Source organism: Mus pahari, chromosome 11 (assembly GCF_900095145.1).
Source record: "Mus pahari chromosome 11, PAHARI_EIJ_v1.1, whole genome shotgun sequence".
In the NCBI taxonomy this organism is placed as follows: Eukaryota; Metazoa; Chordata; class Mammalia; order Rodentia; family Muridae; genus Mus; species Mus pahari.
Window position 1 is genome coordinate 6,253,595 of NC_034600.1, and position 23,238 is coordinate 6,276,832.

General features: G+C 39.5%; 2 protein-coding genes and 1 pseudogene across 2 annotated transcripts in view; 2 read left to right on the plus strand and 1 right to left on the minus strand.

The window, feature by feature from the left end:
- Window positions 1-21,809, minus strand: part of Sdha (succinate dehydrogenase complex flavoprotein subunit A) — a 28,623-nt gene extending 6,814 nt beyond the window's left edge. The window contains exons 1-10 of the mRNA XM_021208175.2: window positions 21,704-21,809; window positions 15,769-15,855; window positions 14,117-14,278; window positions 10,086-10,229; window positions 9,568-9,732; window positions 7,863-8,011; window positions 4,575-4,699; window positions 3,234-3,402; window positions 2,092-2,287; window positions 1,292-1,463 (exon numbers count right to left, since the gene is read on the minus strand). Of these exons, the coding sequence (XP_021063834.1) occupies window positions 1,292-1,463; window positions 2,092-2,287; window positions 3,234-3,402; window positions 4,575-4,699; window positions 7,863-8,011; window positions 9,568-9,732; window positions 10,086-10,229; window positions 14,117-14,278; window positions 15,769-15,855; window positions 21,704-21,766 (1,432 nt within the window). The 5' untranslated portion in view covers window positions 21,767-21,809. The remainder of the gene's footprint in view (window positions 1-1,291; window positions 1,464-2,091; window positions 2,288-3,233; window positions 3,403-4,574; window positions 4,700-7,862; window positions 8,012-9,567; window positions 9,733-10,085; window positions 10,230-14,116; window positions 14,279-15,768; window positions 15,856-21,703) is intronic.
- On the plus strand, window positions 11,052-11,591 carry LOC110328747 (annotated as a pseudogene).
- A 65-nt stretch (window positions 21,810-21,874) lies between the features above and the next one.
- The window catches only part of Ccdc127 (coiled-coil domain containing 127), a 7,696-nt gene continuing 6,332 nt past the window's right edge, over window positions 21,875-23,238 (plus strand). The window contains exon 1 of the mRNA XM_021208639.2: window positions 21,875-21,966. The gene's annotated coding sequence lies outside the window, so the exon portion shown is untranslated. The remainder of the gene's footprint in view (window positions 21,967-23,238) is intronic.

Below are 23,238 nucleotides of genomic sequence, written 5' to 3' on the forward strand. Positions count from 1 at the left end.
AAAAAAAAAAAAAGAAATCCTCAACTGAAATTCATTCTATCCCTGAGGGGTAGGGCCTATGCCATTCTTTTATAAATGGAGTTCTAAATGTTGTTTTTAAAACAGTCTAAAATTTTTCTATAATTACCAAGAAGTTACAGATTCATTTTGACTATTAATACTGGACTGCAAACATTATTTATAACAGACAAATAATATGTAATCAATTTTCCCTCAAAATACCAATTTCTTTTTTATTTTTATTTTTCAGCTTTTCAAGACAAGAGTTTCTCTGTGTAGCCCTGGCTGTCCTGGAACTCTGTAGACCATGCTGACATTGAATTCATAATGATCCACCTGCCTCTACCTCCCTACTGCTGGGATTAAAGGCACTTGCCACCACTGCCCAGCAAAATACCAATTCCTTAATAATGTCTTAAGGACATAAAGCAATCAAGCCAGGAAACAGAGGCAGGTTGGCATCTATGAATTCAAGGCCAGCATGGCTGATTTATAAAGTTCTGGGCCAACCATAGCTATACAGTGAACTGTGTCTTAAAAAGCAGCTGACCCCTATTGCTGAATAGGGAAGGCTTAAAAAACTGAGGGGGCTGGTGAGATGGCTCAGCGGGTAAGAGCACCCGACTGCTCTTCCAAAGGTCCTGAGTTCAAATCCCAACAACCACATGGTGGCTCACAACCATCCATAACAAGATCTGACTCCCTTTTCTGGAATGTCTGAAGACAGCTACAGTGTACTTACATATAATAAATAAATAAATAAATCTTTAAAAAGCTGAGGGGAGGGCAACCCTGTAGGAAGACCAGCAGTCTCAATTAATCTGGACCCCTGAGATCTCTCAAACATGGGACCACCAAACAGGCAGCATATACCAGCTGATATGAGGCCCCCAACACACATACAGTAGAGGACTTCCAGGTCTGTGTTCATCCAGAGATGAAGCACTTAACCCTCAAGAGACTGGAAGCCCCAGGGAGTTTAGAGGTCAGGTGGGATGTGGGGTGGGGGCATCCACGTGGAGATGAGGTGGGTTGGGGAGGAGGTGTGGGATGTGGAGCAGTCAGATGGTGGATGGGGAAAGGTGGGGAATGGAATATGGAGTGTAAAAAACGAATTGCAAATAAAATTAAATTTTTTAACTATTAATATTTCCCAGAGCTAATCTCAACATCAATACTGTTTCTATGGGAAAAAGCAGATTTCCTCTATGATCACTAAACAAATTTTCAGCAACAAATAAAGACTATGCAGGCTCCTAGAATGGCTTGAGAACTGGAAGAGAACACATACCAGGCCTGCAAGATTCTGCAATGCTCAGGGCACAGGCTCTGCCAAAGACTACAAGGTCCAAGAGAGAATTTGCTCCAAGCCGGTTGGCACCATGCACTGAGGCGCAGGCAGCCTCCCCACAGGCATACAGACCAGGCACAATCTGATCCTGGCCATTCACATGCTTCAGGACCTGTAAGAATATTTCAAATGAAGCAACAAAATACCTATGTGTCCATATGCCTGCTTCCCTGGCAGACTTCCTATGCCTGAAGTAGCAAAAGTAAAGACTGCGTCTTCTCTATGTCATTCTCTTTAGTACATCCCCAGTTCTCCTTTTGCTCCAGAACTCTTGCTGTTTGCTACCAACAGGTCAAAGGATGTTTTAGGTTTCCCAGAGTGTCAGTCATCACCTGATTTAACTAAGGAATGTGACAGGTGATGGAAAACGGGATCATCTGTAAACGGGGGTAGTGGTACTGACCAGGAGTCCAAACCAGAAGGACCAGCTGATAAGCACTTGTGAACTGTTTATAACCCAAGTACCAATTGTATATATAGATCACTAATTTATAAGTTCACTGTAAAAGTATTAAATAATATAGAAAATCAACTGTAAAATGGAAACAGTGCATAGTATTATAGGTATAGGGGAATTAACATTCTATTGGTTATTACCAAGCAGATGCAACCCCAAAAACATAACCTACCCTCTCACTGACCGGCAGGTATGGCATTGTATAACTAACATTACACTATCAAATACACTGCATTCTCTAAGCTCTAAAGGGATTTTTGTGAAGTAGCCTTGTCACCATCACCTGTCCCTTGTAGTTAGTGGGAATCCCACCCATGTTGTAATGCACAGTGGGGAGGACTGGGATGGGCTCCTTAGTGACATCCACACCAGCGAAGATCATGGCCGTCTCTGAAATTCCAGGCAGACGTGTGGCCAGCTGCTCAGGAGGCAGATGATGCAACTGCAGGTAGACGTGATCTTTCTCAGGGCCACAGCCTCTACAAATACAATACTGTAACATTAGGCAAAGAATGGTAAGAAAGAGCTAACTAAGATCACTATGTTAGACTGAACAATCTTTGATCTTGAGGAAAATTTCACCTTCATCTCTGGTCAGTGTCCCATTGATACTTTTTTTCTTTCACGTATTTTTTTTTTTTAAATATTTATTTATTTATTATATGTAAGTACAGTGTAGCTGTGTTCAGACACTCGAGAAGAGAGAGTCAGATCTCATTACGGATGGTTGTGAGCCATCATGTTGTTGCTGGGATTTGAACTCAGAAACTTTGGAAGAGCAGTCAGTGCTCTTAACCGCTGAGCCACCTCTCCAGCCCTTTCATGTATTTTTTTAATCATAGTGTGTCAGAACACTTCTGTGCAAGGACAAAGCCAAGAATGAAAGCCTATACTCACCAATCTTACATCCTTGCCTCGGGTATTATGATTTCCTATGTTTTCCTTGGTAAATATATTAGAAAGTTTCCCATAACTCACCAGATTTCTGAGTTTTAAATTAAAGTATCAAACCCACTTTAAGTCCCTAGATTAAAGCCAGGCACTTGGAACCTAAGGCAATTTCACTAAAAGACAAGTGACACACAAGCCCTGAAGAACACCTGCCGAAACACAACCTGTAATACTGATTAAAACAAAGGAACTCCTAAGGCTGAGTATTAGCTGAGCCTGAGACTCTCAGCTCATACCAAGATATATGATGATACACTTATGTGAAGACTCTCAAAATATATGTCTTTAAGGATATATCATAAATTGACAGATGTTAGTCAAAAAATAATGATGTAGCTTTATTCTCTAACCCTAACCCTGAGGGCAGGGCACCTGTCTGCAAAGGTAGATGTGACCTAATGGCTACCAAAGAGAAAAGTGGACACGTTTATCCACCTGCCTACACTCCTGCATCCCTGGAGGAGAATTACAGACCTTCCTTCACGGATCTCAAGAGTCATGGATCGAGACACAACATCTCTTGATGCAAGGTCCTTGGCAACAGGGGCATATCTCTCCATGAACCTTTCACCTTGACTGTTGATGAGGATACCTCCCTCTCCACGACACCCTTCTGTGATGAGGCAGCCAGCACCATATATACCTGTAAAAATCCAAGTGATTAAATGTTTATAAATGAATGAGGACTAAGAAACTACTTCAAATGGTTAATCCTTTTTTAGAAGCCACTTTTTGGGAGTAAAGGAGACACAAAGAACATTAAACTCAAAATAAGAAGAAAAGTCAAGTAGGAGAAGGAATGTGTGTGACAAGCAGCAGCAACAAACCAGAAAGCACAGAGATTCAGGAACAGCAGCTCACTCGCAGGGTCTAACTCATACTCTGATTAAACGTCATCCATCCTTAATAGATTTATTTTTTTTAAATATATCTTTATACCAAGAAATGCGGTAACAAGTTTAGGCAGGGATAAAACAACTTAGAGAATTTCTATCTTAAGTCCTGAAAGAGCAAAAATTATTTTAATGGTTAGTATTTATGTTTCAAGTCTAAACATTCACTCATTTCATGTCTATGAAGGGTACTAAGAACTCTATCCTCAGAGACAAAAAAAAAAAAAAAAAAGAGGTTTAGTAACTTGTTTAAGTCACAGAGTTATTAAAGGGCAAAGACCAAATTCAAACCTAAGAAGCATGATGAAGTTTCTTAATATAATTCTTTGTTCTTCAGTGTAAGGAAAGACAAGGGATGCCAAGTATAAGAAACTAAATAAAGGTTATTTTAAAGCTAATTTTCCTTTTAAATGCCAAAAGGTTACATGCTCTAAAAGTGCTTTTCACTTTTCATAGCTTCACTAACATCCATTGGATAGCTTATTTTTTTATATATTGTAAAGAAAGTATAAAAAAAATGAAGTGCTAAACACAGTACATGACTGGTTCCAGAGGCTCAGGGACACTAGACAGAAATTGAAGTAAGAAAACTAACTCACTTATTTTTCATTCTCTATCTCTGCTCATCTCTCTCCTCTGACAGAAAGAACTAATTTCTCCCACAACTAGTTCTTTCCTTCATCCAAATCCAATACCTAACTTTGGCATCAGGTGCAGTTTGATCTGTTCTAACTTCACATCCCTCTTACCACAAGCACCTAAACCCCTGAAACCAAAATCTATTATGAACTGCCTTTATGGAACCAGGAGAAATTCTCCTTGAGGACTCAAGGTGGGAGAAGTGCACCACAAAGCAAGGAATAGGTATTGCATGCTTAAAATACACAGAAGAGCCCAGAGCCAGACAGGTATTCTGTCCTACCTGTGGGGTGGAACTGAACAAATTCTAAATCCTGGCAAGGCAAACCAGCCCTAGTGACCATGGCTGTGCCATCCCCTGTGCTGGTATGGGCAGATGTACAGCTGAAGTAGGTTCGCCCATAGCCCCTGAAAACAGAAAACAGTGATTATAAGCATCAGTCCACAACAAACTTTTTCTTATATGGTGCCTTCTCTAGGGCACCAACCTCTAATGACCCCTTGCTTGTAATATTCTCTGCCCCATGCATGTATATACATGGCACACGATACTTGGGAGGCCATACTTGTGATGTTTTTACCATAGGATGGAGGCCGGGAGACAGAGAAGGGGAATTTTGTATTTTTTGTATTTTGGTACTCTGTGCTTTATCTTCAAAGAATTTTCCTGATATGAATATATAACTTTTATAATGAGTCTTAGGGTTTCTATTGCTGTGAAGAGACATGACCACAGCAACTCTTATAAAGGAAAACATTTAATTGGGACTGACTTACGAGTTAGACTGACACACCAGGTCTAGCTGGAGTACATGAAACCTCTAAGCCTGCTTCCACAGTGACATACAAGGTCACCAACAAGGTCACACCTTCTAATAGTGCCACTCCCTGTGGGCCAAGCATTTACACACACGAGTCTAAAGGGGCCATTCCTATTCAAACAACCATATAATGAAAAAATTTAAATATTTGTTAATTTGTTATTTTCTTTTACTATTTCTCCCCCAGCTATACAGTGTATTTGTAAGATGTCCACATGATCTGATAATGTATACTGGTAACCAATTTTCACAATCAATTTCATTAACACATAACTTTACATAATTATCCTGTGGTGTGGGCACTTAAGACTCTTGGCAACTACCATTATTATAGCCAATATCTTATTAGATTTCAGAAACTGCTCATCCCTTGATTCAAATTGTTTCTATTTGAATATAAATGTCCCCTATAGTCTCATGTTGAAAAGGCTTGGTCCATGTCAACTTGCATTATTTAGGAGGTCGTGAAGCCTTGAGGACATGGTGCTTTATTGGAGAAAGCAGATTTCTTGGGGTATGTCCTTAGGAATATATACAGTCTTGGGCTAATGTCTTACACTTTTTGTCATGAAGTAAAGAGCTGTCTCCTATCATATACTTGTCTTGCTTAAAAACATGAATCCAAGCCGGGTGTGGTGGCACATGCCTTTAATCCCAGCACTCGGGAGGCAGAGGTAGGTGGATTTCTGAGTTCAAGGCCAGCCTGGTCTACAAAGTGAGTTCCAGGACAGACAGGGCTATACAGAGAAACCCTGTCTCGAAAAGCCAAAAAAAAAAAAAAAAAAAACATGAATCCATACTCCACAGACTGAACCTGCTGAAAACATTAGTCAAAATAAGCCTTTCCCTGCATATTGTTCTGTTTGGTTACAGTGACAGTCTGGCCATGGTGAATACTATAGCAAACATTTGCATAAATGATATATTCATGATGTTGATTATGCTGACTTCATCCCCTTTGCATATACTGCTTTGGTGGGGCTGCCACACCATGTTAGTTTCGCTCTTCTGGCTTCAGGTATGAGAGTTTGTGTGTGTATGCCTAATGTTGACAATGGGTGACTTTCTTCATTGCACCACATTTTATTGAAGCCAAGAGCTCGCCAACTAGCTAACTAGTCTCTCTAGCCAGCACATACTGGAGAATCCCTACTCTGCCTCCTAAGTCATGGAACTACAGACAGGGTCACACTTGCTCAGTTTTATGTGGGTTCTGGGCATCCAAGGTCTGATTCTCATGTGTAGGTGGCAAGAACCTTGTTTATTAAGCCATCTCCTCCGTCTCCTTTAGTTTTTTGAGGAGTTTCCACATTAACTACCAATTTATACTCCCAATAGCCTTTAGACTTTTAGGGCACTTTTTGCTATATCTTTTTTGTTTGTTTGTTTGTTTTGTTTATGTGTCTGTGTGAGTTATGCAACATGTGTGTCAATGCCCAAAGTGGCTACCTCAAAGCTGGAGCTACAGGGAGTTGTGAGCCTTCTAAAGTGAAGGCTAAAACCAGAACTTAGGTCTTCTGCCAGGGTAGCAGCTCTTAATACTGAGCAATCTCTTCACCCATTGTTTTGTTTAAGGAAAAATAAACAAACAAACAAAAACAGGCATTGCCATGGCATGTGTGCAGGAGTCAAAGGAAAACTTTAAGGAGTTTATCTGTTATTCTACTGTAAGTTCTGGAGATTGAACTCAGGTAGATTGCCAGACTTGTGGCAACTGCTTTTACCCAGTATGGTGGTTTGATTAAAAATGCCCCCCATATTTGAATACTTGGTCCCCAACTAGTGGAAATGTCTGAGAAGGTGGGCTCTTATGTCTCAAAAGACTCCGGATTCTCTCCACCTTGTGGTAGTGGATCAAGATTAAGCTCTTAGCTGCTCCTTTACTCCACCATCATGGACTCTTGTCCTCTGAAACTGGAGGTTAGATTTAACATTTTCTTTTATAGGTTGCCTTGGTCATGGTATTTTATCAAGTAACTTAGAAGTAACTAAGATAGCTTGTTGCTTTTCCTCTACATCTTCATCAACATTTACCATCTGTATCATTACATTAACCACCCTCACAAATGTGGATGTTACTTGAATTCTCCAGATGTTTAATGGTGCTGAGCACTTTCATAAATCTGCTGACCATGTGTTTTCCCTCCAACCTGGGAAAAACATCTATTCAGGTTCTATACCTATTTAAAAATGTTTGTTTACTTAAACTTTCTTTCCTTTTCTTTTTTTTTGGGGGGTGGGTGGGAGTAGGGGATGGTGGTAAAGTAGAATGAATCCAGGACCATGTGGATTCTAGACAAGCAAATACTCTACAACTGAGATACACTTTGAGCTCATAACTTTTAAAATGGTAAAAATGAAATCATATAAACTGAAACGTACTTATTTCCATCATGAAAGCAGATAGAACTTTTTAGTATTTCATGATTATAAGAATCAGTATATGTAGTAAACAAGAAAGCAGGAAAGTTTATCTGAAAATACCATGTGACTCTCCAAGCTTACTATTTATATAAAAACAGGTAAAGTAAGCTTTATAATCCCAAATTTTGTCCTATTATGCTCAGAGAACATCTATATTGTGACAAAGGTACCAAGGCTGGGAAAGGTTATCTTCCACATGAGATGACATGAAGGCCTACGTCTGACCCATTGCTCTGAACCATTTTACTTAACAAAAAAGCAAACACTCCCGCCCCCATACTGTCACTCCATTTTTATATAAGAAATTAAATACAATAAAATCCTACCCAGTAGCAATAACAGTGTTTTTTGCTCTTATTCGGTGTATGGACCCATCTTCTATGCACAGTGCAATGACACCACGGCACTCCCCATTTTCCATCAGAAGATCCAGTGCAAAATACTCCACAAAATAACTGGTGTCATATCGCAGAGACTGTAAGAAAAGGATCCTACATTTCAAACTGCATTGAAGATTAAGATTAAACCAACACTCCAGTATGGCCAGACTTGGGGCTGTAGTAGGCAGAGCTGATAAGCCCATTTCCATACACATAATAGAGTCAGCACTGGACAATGCTACCAGGGGTGGATTTGATAGTCCTGATGGTTAATGCAAGGAACTCTAAAGAGCATAGGCAAACTCTTAAAACAACCACAGAACAAGCACATACTGCCATATTTTTTCAGTGTCCTCAGCCTAAAGGAAGCTACTGGTGCTCTAATATTTGCATGTTAACCACTTGTCACTACCTTCTGAAGACAGAGCTCAGATTATTGATTATCTGGACATGCCAAAATAGGCTATCTAATGTAGTGTTTCTCAACCTACCTATTGCTGCAACCTTTTTATACAGTTCCCTCATATTGTGGTGACTCCTAACCTTAAAATTATTTTTGTTGCTACTTCATAACTATAATTTTGCTACTGTTATGAATGGTAATATAAATAGGTATTTTCCAGTGGTCTTTTGAGGGTTGCAACCCACAGGGTGAACCACTGATCTGGTGACTACTGTTCCTCAAGACTTCATCCAGTTAAATGGTGAAGTTTTAAAATATATCAATCAGTTCAGTAACTTAGAGGTGATAAAAGCACATTATTATACATAGTGCTCTTTAAGGGGCTGGCTGGCTACTGGGAGTCTGATTACGCATGCCCCAGTGAGTATATGGGCAAAACAAACTGGTCTTGTTTTCCTTTTTGGTGGCAGGAATCAAGGAGGTTGCACAGGATTGGGGGCAGACCTGGGAAGACTAAGAAGTGAGTGTGACTAGGGTACATGATGTGAAACTCCTCCTGAAAAAATCAGTAACAATATTATGTTAGAAAGAAAGAATACTTCCTCTGTTCTTGGCATGTTATGCAGCACAAATTCAAAATAGTAAGAAATGATTACCAACTCAACTTTCCAACATAGACATAAGGAGTAACATACTGCCTTAGAGACAGCTTTCACAATATGTGTTCAATACTTTCAGATAATAATTATTTCAGGTACCTTACTATCTGTGTTAATTTTTTGTCAATTTGACAGACTAGAATCATCAAAGAAAGACCCTCAACTGAAAAAAATTTTACCATAAAATTGGACTGGAGGCAAGCCTTTGGGGGCATTTCCTTTACTGATGACATGAAGGGGCCCAGCCACTGGGTGTGGTGCCATCCCATGGCAGGTCCAGGGATGTATAAAAAAGTTGTTCCCTGAGCAAGCCATAGGGAACAAGTCACAAGCAATGTTCCTCCAAGGATTCCACAGCAATTCCTTTCTCAAGTTCTTGCCCTGACTTCCCTTCACGATGGACTAAAACTATAAAGTGAAACAAAACCTTTCCCTAAGTTGATTTGGTTACAGTCACAGCTATCAAGGTAGAACATTACTTTTTTTTTCTTTTTTTAAAAAAAAATAACCCATGGGGTGATTGCCTCCTGTCCTATGACATTTCCACTGTTATCATAAACACCATCCTTTACCACCAAGTCAGCCTTACTCTTCCATACAAGGTGTGTAAGAGTGAGTGGCCTGTCCGATCAGCCACACAGCAACACCGATGAGCCTGCCCGCCTTTCCCAAACTTGAGGCTCTGTCCACCAAATGCACGCTGATAAATCTTCCCATCTTCAGTTCTGCTAAATGGCATACCATAATTTTCTAGCTGTGAAACATAAAACAAGCAAAAATATATTATCTTAAACAAGTAAAACAAAACAAAACAAACAAACCAAAAAACTCAATTTTGTACCAAATTTGCACCAAACCCAAAACCTAAAACTTCAATACTAGCATATTCTATGAAAACACTGATAATTCAGGGAGAAAAAAAATTATCTTCTTAAATGAACTGAATAGTTACAGGAAAAACTTTCTTCATTGGTTCATCATTACCTCGGATGGGACCCTAGAGCTCAATTGCAGTAGGCATGCATTCTCCATCCCCTTTTTTATTTTTACACTGATTCTTTTGTAATACAATCCAGAGCACATACACAAGAGTTTCCCTTCAGTTACCTCAACCACAGAGGCAGGAGCTTGCTCTGTCATGTAATGGATAGCATCCTGATCCCCCAGCCAGTCGGAGCCTTTCACAGTGTCATAGAAATGCCATCTCCAGTTGTCCTCTTCCATGTTCCCCAGAGCAGCATTGATACCTCCCTGGAAACACCATACAACTGCTTATATATCTTAACAGTCTCTACAGCCCACCTCCTCCCTTAGATCTGATTCAGAGAAAGCAAACTCCAAATGTGGTGACTCTTCATGAGGGTTAAGGAGCAGTAAGGAAGGACAGATTCCAAGTCATGAGACTTCCCGAGTAGACAGATGGCTTAATTTTTATTTGTGATGGGAATGTTACTTGATCTCCAGGCCTGTGAAGACTAGAAAAGATCCTGTAACTTAGCCATTGTTTACCTAACAACTAAAGATGTTCAACAAATCTATCTGGAAATTTTATACATAGAGTCTCACTGTATAGCCTACCTTAGAACTTACTTTGTAGACAAGGCTGGCCTTGAACTCATAGAGATTCTCCTGCCTCTGCTTCTACCTCCTTCCAAAGTACTAGAATTAAAGGTTAGGGTCACCATTCTTGGCCTCTACATTCATCCCTTTTATATAAACTTTTTACAAGAGAAGGTACCTGTGTATGATTTGATTGTTTCTCAATCGTTCGTGTATCAGAAGAAGACACAATACACAGTACAATGGTGGACCCTTTAGCCTTTGGGGATATGTCCTCTTGAGAGGAATTAAAGTAGTTTTTACTAGATCTCAGATTGTTCTTGTAAGTGTTCCTGTAAAAAAGCAAGACTAGTCCAGTCACTGAGCCTCTGCTGTGGACTCAGTTGCCTCCCCCTCCAGCCTCCTAGCTTCCTGATAATCCCTGTTGTGTTATATCCTTTCCCTCTCCTCCTCCTCACTTCTTCTGTAGCTGTCTTCTGCAGGGTTTCTACCAAGGAAAAGAAATCATATCCTATGTGCCCTATCCAGAACCTCTACTCTTTTGACCCCTTTGCTGATGTAAGTAAGGATGATGACCTCCTTTCTGCAGGCACTGAGGATTATACCCATATAAGAATTCAACCGGGGCTGGTGAGATGGCTCAGTGAGAGCACCCGACTGCTCTTCCAAAGTTCCGGAGTTCAAATCCCAGCAACCACATGGTGGCTCACAACCATCCATAACACGATCTGATGCCCTTTTCTGGAGTGTCTGAAGACAGCCACAGTGTACTTACATAGAATAAATAAATAAATCTTTAAAAAAAAAAAAAAAGAATTCAACCGAGAAATGGCAGAAAGACCCTTACTACTGTCCAAGGGATTACTAATGATTTACCACAAAAAGGAACTAGTGAAGGCATTTAAGAAGAAACTTGCCTACAATTGTACTATAATCGAGCATCCAGAATAAAGAAGTAATTTAGCTCCAGGTGACCAGCACAAGAACACATGTCATTTTCTGATAGAGACTGAACTAGCTAAGGACAATCAGCTGAAGGTTCATGGGTTTTAACTGTTGTGACTCTCTGAACCTTATGTGAGAACTTTCTTGCAATGAGTACAATTTCCCTTCTGTCCCTTGTCAGGAGTTTAAAAACCTCAAAGCCTGTCTAATGTAACAATTTGGGGTCCTCTTTTAATCTGGACTAGTATAACTCCTTCATGCAATAAATTGAAAAGAGCCATGCTGCTTAGTCTTCCAAGTCCCTCATTTAAACAGCTCAAACAGTAAGCCCTGGCAGCTTACATCCTGAAACAGAGCGAAAACAATGTTTCAGCTGAGCATAGAGTCCCCTGCCCTAAGAGAATGTCACCATTTGAATGGCCCAGGTGAAGAGAAGCTGGAGTACCACACCAGCTATACCACTAGAGGGAGTCCCTGACGGTAAAAAGAACCCCTGGTGTCTGACTAGGTAGGCAGAATTCAGAAAGGGCCACCTTTCCAGAGAGGTCATAAACATCTTGCTGGCCACCAGGGTCATCTTTTGAATCAGATATATCCTAGCCGAGAGACACTGAAACAACTGAAGGGTGAAGCCAGCCTGTAAATAAACTTATGACAAGAAAATACGAAACTGATGCCACAGGTCATGTGGCTAGCTGCAGAGGTTTCAAATCACTAGCAGCAGCTGCCCAGTGTCATATGAAGTCACAAACTTTTGTTGTTGTTTCAGTTTGATTTTTTTTTTCTTTTCCCTTCCAGTTTTAATATTATATAAGGTATTTAAACCTTATTTAAATAAAACTTGTTTTCAGGAAAAAAAAAACAAAAACAAAAACAAAACAAAACCCAAAACTAAGTCTATCCATTTTCTGGTCTTCTATCTGGTAACATGACTTCCTCTCATAAGATCATAGCATGGTGGAATTTGCCATTTTACATTGCTGGCAAGGGACTCCTCACCAAAGGCCAAATGTATAGGGCTACCCAATTTTTGAACTTTAAAATCTTTCTTTATATGTTACCAAACATTAAACATTGCTTTATAACAATGGGAAAAATACATATATCTTATTTCCTTCTCCTTTCAATTGTTGTTCAGTAAGCTTTGTAAAAGCTGACCTAAGCTGAATTTCTTTCCTTTTCATTACTGCTGTGTCTCAGCATTCCCAGTTATGGTATCTTTCAGTTTGGATGAGTTACAAGGAAAAACTAAGAACCTTGTGGGAACTGAATAAATGTTAGTTACTTTCTTTTCTTTTTTAGTCAACCCCTCCAATGTAAAGACAAGATGATCTTGATAACTTTTAGTTACATATTTATAGGACACAAAAGCTATTTTGAAATAAAATGTGTAACTGATAGTACCCATCACTTTACTGTTGCCTGAAAACCAGGCCACAAATGCTGGTCTTCTGAGAACTCTCAAATCTCAAGAACTATAGACTTGCTCTACCTACACCTAATTCTTCTTAATAACAAGCTTCCAAACTATTTTCTCCCGCTCTGTTATGACTACACTACCCATCACATTACAACTTTACAACAGTAGTAAGAATGATTTATTCAGGTCTCCTTTTTCCTCTAGGCCATAATTTCTTCCTGTATGTTTTAATTCTTTCACTAACAAACCACCTTTGCAACTAAGTGCTCAAAGCATGCTTCAGCAAAAACAGAGACGAAGGAGGCTTTTCCAGCTCCTAGAAGCCATCAAACTTTGCTATTGGCTTAGAAAAAACTAATCCAGATGCCAGGAAAGATAATCAAACATGATTCTCCTACCCATATAAAGATTAGTGTTACTAACAGTGATCCCAGTGATCCAAGAATAAAAATCATTGTAATTTTCTACACTTGAGAGCATCAAAGTCCAGTATTTTTCTATTCTTTACATCCATGCCATCAAAGCTCACCATTATCCATGTAGTGGAGATTTTGATGATCCCCAAAAAGGCACATGTGCTAAATTAAAGGCACATGGTGCTACTGGTAGATGGTGGAACCTTTAGGAGGTGAGGCCTAATGAGAAGAATTTAAGCATTGGGGTATGTCCTTGAAGGGGATATAGTACCCTGACTTCTCTATGGTTTTTACTTCCTGGCTGCCCTGAGATGAGGAAAGTAGCATCCTGTACCATATGCTCCCTCAGTGATATAATGTGCTGCCATAGACTCAAAAAGCTTAGCCACATGATCTCGGCTGGAAGCTCTGAAACCTCAAACTAAGTCTGACTCTTTTTAAGTTTATTATCTCAGGTATTTGTCTCAGTGATAAAAAGCTGTCTAAACTTAAGATCTGGCCTGTGCAAATATATATATATATCAGGGAATAAGTGTGGAAAAAATATGTCTCCATGATAGGGAGACATACAGGAGGTCAGCTGGAAAAAAGACCCATGTATGAAAATAACAATGAGGTGCCAATCCACAATGGTCCCGAGGAAGAAATTACAAGCAGTGACTTGGAAAGTGAGAATGAATGATGAACTGGATGCCAACAACTATGGCTGAAGCTTAATAAGAAGGCGAGACTTTGTATTATAGGAGAGGTGGTGCTGTACAAGATCTGTTGGCATCAAAAGAGGGCCTTTTTCTTACCTGTGCTGCAACAGTATGTGATCGGGTAGGAAAGAGCTTTGTAAGGCATGCAGTATTAAACCCTGCCTCAGAAAGGCCAAACGCAGCTCGCAAGCCTGCCCCTCCAGCGCCTACAACCACAGCATCAAATTCATGATCCACCACTGGATATTGAGTAGAAATCTGAAAAGGAAATTCAGCTATTCATTACATATTTAACTTCATAAAACATCAAGAGTATAATTACAAAATAATCACAGGAAAGAATAGCTGCTGTGCACAGAAAGAAAACTTCCAATCTTGTTCTGACCTGAGTGTGCATTCTTGGTGTTGAAGTGTGGTACAATGAACCAGCAGTCAGATTTCATGGACAATAGATGGACTGCTACACACACACACACAGACACACACACAGACACACACACACACAGACACACACACACACACACACACACACACACACACACAGATTATTTTCATTTTATTTTACTTTTTTTGGTTTTGAGACATATTTTGCTCAGGCTGGCTCAAAATTCTTCATCCTCCTGCTTCTGCTTCCCAAGTGTTGGGAGTAAAAGTACATGCTATCACATATCATACCTAGCTTTTAATAAAAAAGTGTTTTTGAGAGCACTTCAAAATTTTAAGATTCCAATCTTTCTATTCTGCTACCAAAGCAGGGAAGTGTAAAAGCAGAAGAAAACATCAACACAATGAGCTCTAATTATTATCTATCTTTTTCTCAATGGTTTTACTCCTATGTCCATAACCATATCCATTTGTCTACAGGAACTTAGTGTACAGATAGCTTCTTCAACTGTGATGTACAAGTCTCTCTTGAAAACAATGTTGCTTTTAAGTTAGCACATTTCAGTTTGCCTGGGCACAGACCACAACTATATTTCAAGTTTATATTTAGGGAGAAGGTCTGTGTGCGAAGATTACTGAAAAATTGCCAAGCAATATTCTATAACCTTGCTAGTTCATATGATAAAAACTTGTGAGTAATGTTCATATTTTTTAAACAGAAAGCAAAACAGGCTAAATACAGAGGAGTCTCAACTCCAGTAGCCATAGTCTTATTTTGTGCAGGAATTCCACTGTTCATCACAGCATATACAGCTCATTAATATTTTCTTATTTTGTTACTTTATTTGAATTTAGAGTTTAGTTTAGATAGATTTGCCAGCAAAAATGTCAATAAGTATTTTTGTAAGTATTACACTACACACATTAGAGAATACAACTAATATTAAAAAAAAAAAAAAAAAAACAAACCTTTCCTTTAAATATGTCCTTAGATCATAATCCTTCAAAACAAGAAAAATTTGCAAGCTGAGCATAATGGTGCGCACCTTTAATCCCAACAGAGTTAGACGGATTTCTGTGAGTTTGAGGCCAGCCTGATCTACATAACAAATCCCGCCAGGCATGGTGGCGCATGCCTTTAATCCCAGCACTCAGGAGGCAGAGGCAGGCGAATTTCCAAGTTTGAGGCCAGCCTGGTCTACAAAGTGAGAGCCAGAAAAGCCATGGCTACACAGAGAAACCCTGTCTTAAAAAACAAAAAAAAAAAAAAAAAACAAATCCCAGGACAGCCAGAGCTACATAGCTAGATCTTGACTTGAATAAAACAAAAACAAGAATTGTTTAGAATTGAGCATTAAACTTACTGCATCTGAAACTTTAGCTGATGCCTTCTTGTTCTCACCAACAGAGAAGTGAAAGCCACAGGTCTGTTTTTGGAGTGTTCCTGGCCACTGCAGGAAATGAACAGTGTTAGGTCTTGAAGAACAGAAACAGAAGTAAATGAATTAAAATTTTCCTTCTAAATTGTTAACCTTCCTATATATCAAGTTGTTTTCATTCTTCTAGAAAGTTTACCTGGGACCCTGACTAAGAGTTAAAGACTCAGGTCTTGTCCTCTCTACTAACTTGGCATTCTAGGAAAAGCCTTTTCCAAAACAGCCTGTTTTCCAACAGGGTATTACTGACCCTTGCTTTGTAGTATATTAGTCTGTTAACTCAGTAAAGAATGGCAAAGAAATCCATATTGCTGTATTTTCTAAATATGAAGCATTTTTACTGGCTCCATCTTAACCCTTCCCATATTGGCTCTCTGCATGTCCTTCAAGAATTTTGGTTTTAAGAAAATGAACTAGATTACATAACTGGGAGACTTGTACTCTGTAACAGGCTACTACTTATTGAAACAAGGTAAACCTTAACCTTAGGAATGAAATCATATATCCCTTTACCATATATAACCAAGACTTTAGCCACACACCCTCTCATGGATCAGGCCTGTTCTCCCTGACTGGTTATCCTTAGCCTTCCTCAGGAAACTTCTATAACTCTCCACATCCAAGGTTAAGATAAACATACACTCAAGAAACCTAGTGTCAGTGAAATCAGTCCACAGTGAATCCAGTCAGCCATTAAGGGAATACATTTTTCATTTTACTTGCTCTACTTAAAAAGACCAAAATATAATGAAGAGACTTGGACATATCCCCCCAAAAGTTCTAGGTAGTCAAGTACACTTAGTAATCAGAAATGGGAAAGTCAGGAATGATTTTAAGAATTGCATGTTTTTACTGGAGTAGAGGCTGTCCCTAAAGCTGTTACCTGTCTTGGAATCTGTTCCCCAACTGGACTGCCTTGTCTGGCCTCGGTGGGGAAGAATGCACCTAACCCTGCAGACTTGATGCTCCAAAGTAGGGAGATACTCAGGGGCCCCCTCACCCCCTCAGAGAAGGGGAAGGGGGATGAGGAGGAAGGAGTGTATGAGAGGGGAACTAGGAGGGGACAGCAATCAGGATGAGAGAGGGGGGGGTTAGGTTTAAAAATAGGGCTAGAGAGGTGGCTCAGTGGTTAAGAACACTGATTGCTCTTCCAGAGGTTGTGAGTTCAATTCCCAGCAACCACATGGTGGCTCACAACCATCTGTAATGGGATCTGATGCCCTCTTCTGTACTCATACACATAAATAATTCTTTAAAAAAGAAAAAAGAAATTAAGGGGAAAAATTATTAGAAAATACCCGTGACAACTAAAAAAAATCCCTATGTTTTTGAAGAGACATTATTATGACATAAAAAAAATCTGTAAGACAAGTAAGGGGGATGAGAGAAAGAAATCTGGCAACATTAAATGAGTAACTTCTTTGTAAGCATGGTAGGTGTCAGAATTCTGTCTAAACTCCACCCCACAATTACCTGGCAACAGCCTGACCCTGCCTCATCTCCTCTCTTCTCTTTTCTTCTCTTCCTCTCTTCTTCCCCCACCCCCCATTTCTCCACATGGTCATGGCCAGCATCTACTTCTCTCCTCTCTCCCTCTCTCTGCCTCTCCTACCTTCTTAACTCCCCTCTCATGCCCTGAATAAACTATTCTATATTATACTGTTGTGTGGCTGGTCCCTCAAGGCCCACTGAGACATTCCCTTCGCCCTTACCTCACCACACACCCATAGAACATATTTTATATCTCTTTATCTTTTTATAAACACATTATAAGTAAATCTGAATTAGTAATATGACAGATTTCAACTTTACAATATCCAGCAATTAGCTTGTTTTCATTGATGAAGCAACTTTTTAAAAAATCTTTATGATTAAATTTTTGGAAACATGAACATGAATGAGGAAATTCACCTACACTGTAACAAAAAAGTCACTTATACCTTGTCCTGTAGGACAAGTGTTCTAATTTAAAAAGTTGGAGAGAGGATGAGAAGAGCAGAGGCTATTTATTAATTATCCTCAATAAGCAAAGTGCCTCAGTAAGCTAAGTATCTCAGCTGAAGTTGGTACAAATCATCTTCTAAACAACTCTTGCAATTATAAAATCACCTTATGAAGATCTAAAAGTTGCTGGCACTGAGAGAGGAAGTAGTTTAAGATAACTAAATTCTTTTATCATTTAGAAAATTGATGTCTAAAAATCTACTGTTCCAGAAATGAAGGTAAATACTAGTGCACAATAGTACTATTTTAGAAATTGCTTCCACTACTGAACAGAATAGTTTATTCCTCATTTATAGAGCTTTCATCATATTAATTTAAAAAATAACCATGTTAAGTTATTTTCATTAAAAAGGTTAGCTTTTGGGCTGGAGAGATGGCTCAGTGGTTAAGAGCACTGACGGCTCTTCTGAAGGTCCTGCGTTCAAATCCCAGCAACCACATGGTGGCTTACAACCATCTGTAATGAGATTGGATGCCCTCTTCTGGTATGTCTGAAAATAGCTACAGTGTGCTTACATATAATAAATATATAAATCTTTAAAAAAGAAAAAAAGAAAAAGGGCTGGTGAGATGGCTCAGCGGGTAAGAGCACCTGACTGCTCTTCCAAAGGTCCCGAGTTCAAATCCCAGCAACCATATGGTGGCTCACAACCATCTGTAACAAGATCTGATGCCCTCTTCTGGAGTGTCTGAAGTCAGCTACAGTGTACTTACATATAATAAATAAATAAATCATTAAAAAAAAAAAAAAGAAAAGAAAAAAAGAAAAAGAAAAGATAGCTTTTAAGGACAGCCAGATGACTCAGTGGGGCAAAGATGCTTCTTGCTGAGCCTGAGGACATAAGGACTCACTCTGTAGGAGAGAAGCCATACCTTCAAGTTGTCTGCTAACTTCTCTATAGTATGTGTGAACACATAAAAGCAAATGTAATAAAAATGTTTAATTTTCATTATTTTAAAGATGCTTAAAATACAGTTCAAAGGGATATCTACCCCTGACTTAGATAACTACAGCTTAAACTTTCAGAGGCTACCTCACAAGTCTCATAATACACACACACACACACACACACACACACACACACACACACACACAAACCCTTAAAGGTCAGTGGAAACTATGGACACAAATTGTGTACTTTCTCCACTATCTGAAGATCTTTGGGACAAATCCCCAAGAAACTCCAAATTTAAATTAAAATCCTGATTATGAATAAATACTAAGCCAGAAGTTTTCAAATGAACCAAGAACCACATATTCTACTATGATGCTTCATGTATTTTTCCTAAGAATTTCTACAAACTTTATAGAAGTCAGCTGTCCTTGTTCTTATTTTTCCTTTAGACAATTTTAAACGTGAGTCACATCAGTATATTGGGACCATGCAAAGCAAAACAAAGGCAAAATAAATCTGATGAGTTGATAACTTGAAAGCATTTGTCAATACAGAAAACCTTGACAGGACAAAACAATTCCTTTTCTTCACCACTTCTCAGTTGGTAGTCACAAATTTCTTTTTCTGCTAACTTGATTCTGTTCTTTGGTAAACTCAAAATCCTCATTAAAAAACAAACAAACAAACAAACTTCAAATGCCAATGAACATTCAGCTAGAGGGCAGAATTTTGATAGGAACAGCCATCCTCATAGAGACTTTCTTAAAACCAAAAGGCATATTTTGAGAGGTGCCATTTGTGTGTCAATCCTGTTTTTCCTGTCTTACTATCCTGTTTACTTAACCACAGAACAGTTATGAAGCACCACCACAAAGAAGGTAAAATGCTGGCAGCTAATATGATTCAACTAAGGAAGGTTTGAAAGAAATAGCTTTCAATTATGCCCCTATGAAAAGAAAGTTGTACAGCCTGGTCTCATATGCTTAGAACCTTATTCTCACTTTCAACTGGAATTTTACTCCAGTCCGAATAAAAGTCAATATCTAGGTCTTAGTCTCCAGAGGAATCACTGAGCACTAGCCTAGGATGAGGACACACTGATGTAGAAGAAATGAAGTAAAAGAATTGATTTTATAAAGGATTTATTAATAGGCTTGCTTAGGAGACATTAAGTCACACAAAATAGTATTTAGCTAAGGAAGTGTTGCCTCCAAAAATACCCCAAAGATATGACTATAGTAACCAGGCCTGTTGGACATAAGTAAAATTAAGGATTCTATGATGTAAATGTTTCTTCAGCAGGACTGAGCAGCCATTAGACTCTTTCCCTTAACAAAGGAGACAAACCAACTTACAACTATTAAGCCCATTTCTCTTTCAAAGACCATTCCTCTAGGAGGTAGTCCTGGGTGAAAATCAACTTTAAATATGGTATTCCATAAAGCCCCACTTCTCTTCTTAACAAAAGCCTAATTCTGACAGACAGCTGGACAAGATGGCCATAGATAGCAACAATAAAGATGTACTTAAAAATAATTCAGGCAATGTGGAATACCTTTGCTGTGCAAATCTCCCACCTGCCTAAGTGGCCAGACTTGCAGTCTCCTGTCTCTGTCTAAATTGGTCAAAGCATAAACTGGATCTGGAATATGAAAGTAATTTAAGGATGTCAACGTATGTGGTATGCATAAACCTAAGGTGTATACAAGTTAGTAAAAATCTTCTATCCTTGACTGTTCTTTTTTGGGCATTTGCCAGACAGAGCTAGGCTCAGACTATCACTTTTTTTTTTTTTTTTAAAGATTTATTTATTTATTATATGTAAGTACACTGTAGCTGTCTTCAGACACTCCAGAAGAGGGCGTCAGATCTTGTTAAGGATCAGGGGGTTGCTGGGATTTGAACTCCGGACCTTCGGAAGAGCAGTCAGGTGCTCTTACCCACTGAGCCATCTCACCAGCCCTTTTTTTTTTTTTTTCACTGAGTGTGTGGAGTGAATCCTGGGCATGGGGTGGGCTCACCTATTTCTGCTACAATAGAATTCTGCTAATAATAATAATAAGTCTGCTAATAGAATTGCTGACTTATTATTTCCTGTAAAGGGCTTCAATGATCAGTACTTAAAACCCTCCTTGCAGAGCCCAAGGGATAGAGGTGGAAGTAGTTTGTGGCAGCAAATACAAATCACAGAAATTATCAATGTTTGAAAATGCCTTCTGGTCTTACAAGAAGAATAGCTGCCAACTAATCCTTGAACATTTAATTGAACATGCATTTTAATATCTACTTCAGAAAGTAGACAACTATAGCCATAATTTTATGCACAATGCAAGTAGATACTGTTCAATGTCTTGGGGATTTTACTTCGTAATTAAATTGTTAAGTAGGTAGGTGAGACAGTTCACTTTAAAGAACCCAACCTGTCCATTTTAGTTTGCGTTAATAAAACCCTAGCAATCTGACGAATAACATGTGACCGGCAAAGAGTACACTGAGACAAGATCTGACAATCTGGGAGGCCAACTCGGACCCTTGCAGCCCTGAGCCACTCTGTGTCCCTCTTCAAATGCAAAAAGAAGTTGCAAGATTGGATGAATACGGTGCAGAAGTCTCACCTGGTGTCTTCAAATATCTCTCTGATATTTAAAAACAGTAACTAAAGCCACTCCACAAAACCTATAAGCTCATCACTTATATGTCTTAGTGTCAACACCCAGACTACCAACGGATTACTCGCAGACCTGTCCGCAAGCAGAGTGCCACAGGCCGGTCCCTCCCTTTAACCTTGGAGAACTTCGCTAGACCAAGACAGGGAAGGCCAGACTCCACGCCCGCGACCTCGGAGTCGTGACCTTCTCCGGAAAGCAGTCGGCTTCGGCCCACTGCACCTTCCCAGACCCAGGCCAACTCGGGTGGGATCGTGGCGCACTCCTGGTGCCCGCCATTCCGTGGCACTAACTCACCGCCCCAGCTAGCGCCAACCGCCGCCCGCGAAGAAGCCTCGAAACTGCGCCAACCCCGGCCATGTCTGACTCCCCGCAAGCCTCAGCGATAAACTGCGCTTGCGCACCGAGTCGCGCGGGTGTCGCGCTTGAAAGATTCTACGCCTGCGCAACACGCCCCTCCTGGCTTGCGTGAGTGGTAGTGCGCCTGCGCTCTGCAAACGCGGCGTTGGCGTTGCATCTGAGGTAGGGTGTCAGCTTCGCTGATGGGCTCTGCTCCAGGGGTAAGTGAGGTGCCAATGTCTTTAAAGTGATTCTCGGATGGTTCTTGTTTTCCAAAACGGAGAGGGTCGGAGGATCCGGACAGATGGAAGTAGGATCCTGGGACAGTGATCGCAAGCTCCATAAGAGCCCATTTTGTTGGGCGCTCGAGTCTCAACTAATGGGCGGGAGATACTGCCCTGGACTTCTAGAGTGGGTAGCAATGAACTCTTGGTGGCTGGACAAGGAGCAGCTAGCAGCACTGGGCTACGTAGAAGCCAGGATACTGAACTAGAAACTATATCCAAAGCTTTCGTCTTCGTTACAGCTGCTGGGAAGCTGGAGGCCCGGCCTGTTATCATCCTGAAAGCTGTTTAGATCATGGCTAGCATCCCTTATTGCAAACGCGCTCTGATTTAATCACTTTCAGATAGTTTTTCTACTTTTCTAGTGAATATAGCGGAAATTTTCGGTGGAATTAAATGGCATAAAAAGAAAACCAATAATCGTAATTGTTTCCTGAATTTTCTCTTAATATTAGATTAAGGTCTTCCTCTTGGCGCACAATCTTTATGACCATTATTTTGAATTATTTAAGTTTACAGTGAAATGTTCCCATTTTATTTCTCTCTTGATTTTTTATTAATAAATAAGGAAATATGGAATATATTTATGCTCAACGCTTTATATTTTGAATTGTTTCCTTGAACTTTATAACCCCAAAATGGATGTTGTTGGTGCAGAGGAAATAAATATGACAGCTTACCCTACAAGGGTTCTGCATTGGTGGGTTCAACCAACTGCAGATAAAATATATTTGGGGAAAAGTGTGTCTGTTCTGAGTATGTACAGACATTTTTTTTTTAAACAAGGGGAAAAATAAAACATATCAACTACTTAAGTGCCTCTATACCTTATTAAGTATCAGTGATTTAGAGATAATCTAAAGTATTGAGCAGATTATATTCAAATATAGCATTTTATATGGGAGCCTTGGCTATCTTCAAGGCTTTTGGTATCTGATGGAGCTCCCCATCAGGTATCTGATGGATGGCTATACATAGTAGGAGGTTTTTGAAAGTTGCCTGCTTTTAGTGTGTGTATGTGTGTGTGTACATATATATATACACACACATACATACATACATACATATTTCTAAATTAGGTATCTAGCAAACTTCTTAATTCTATGGTTTCTATAAACCATTAAGTTCTGAGTCATGTATTATGGTTATGTATTTATTGATCATTATTGCTCATCTTTACATGTTAAATAAGGTTTGTTAAAAACACTA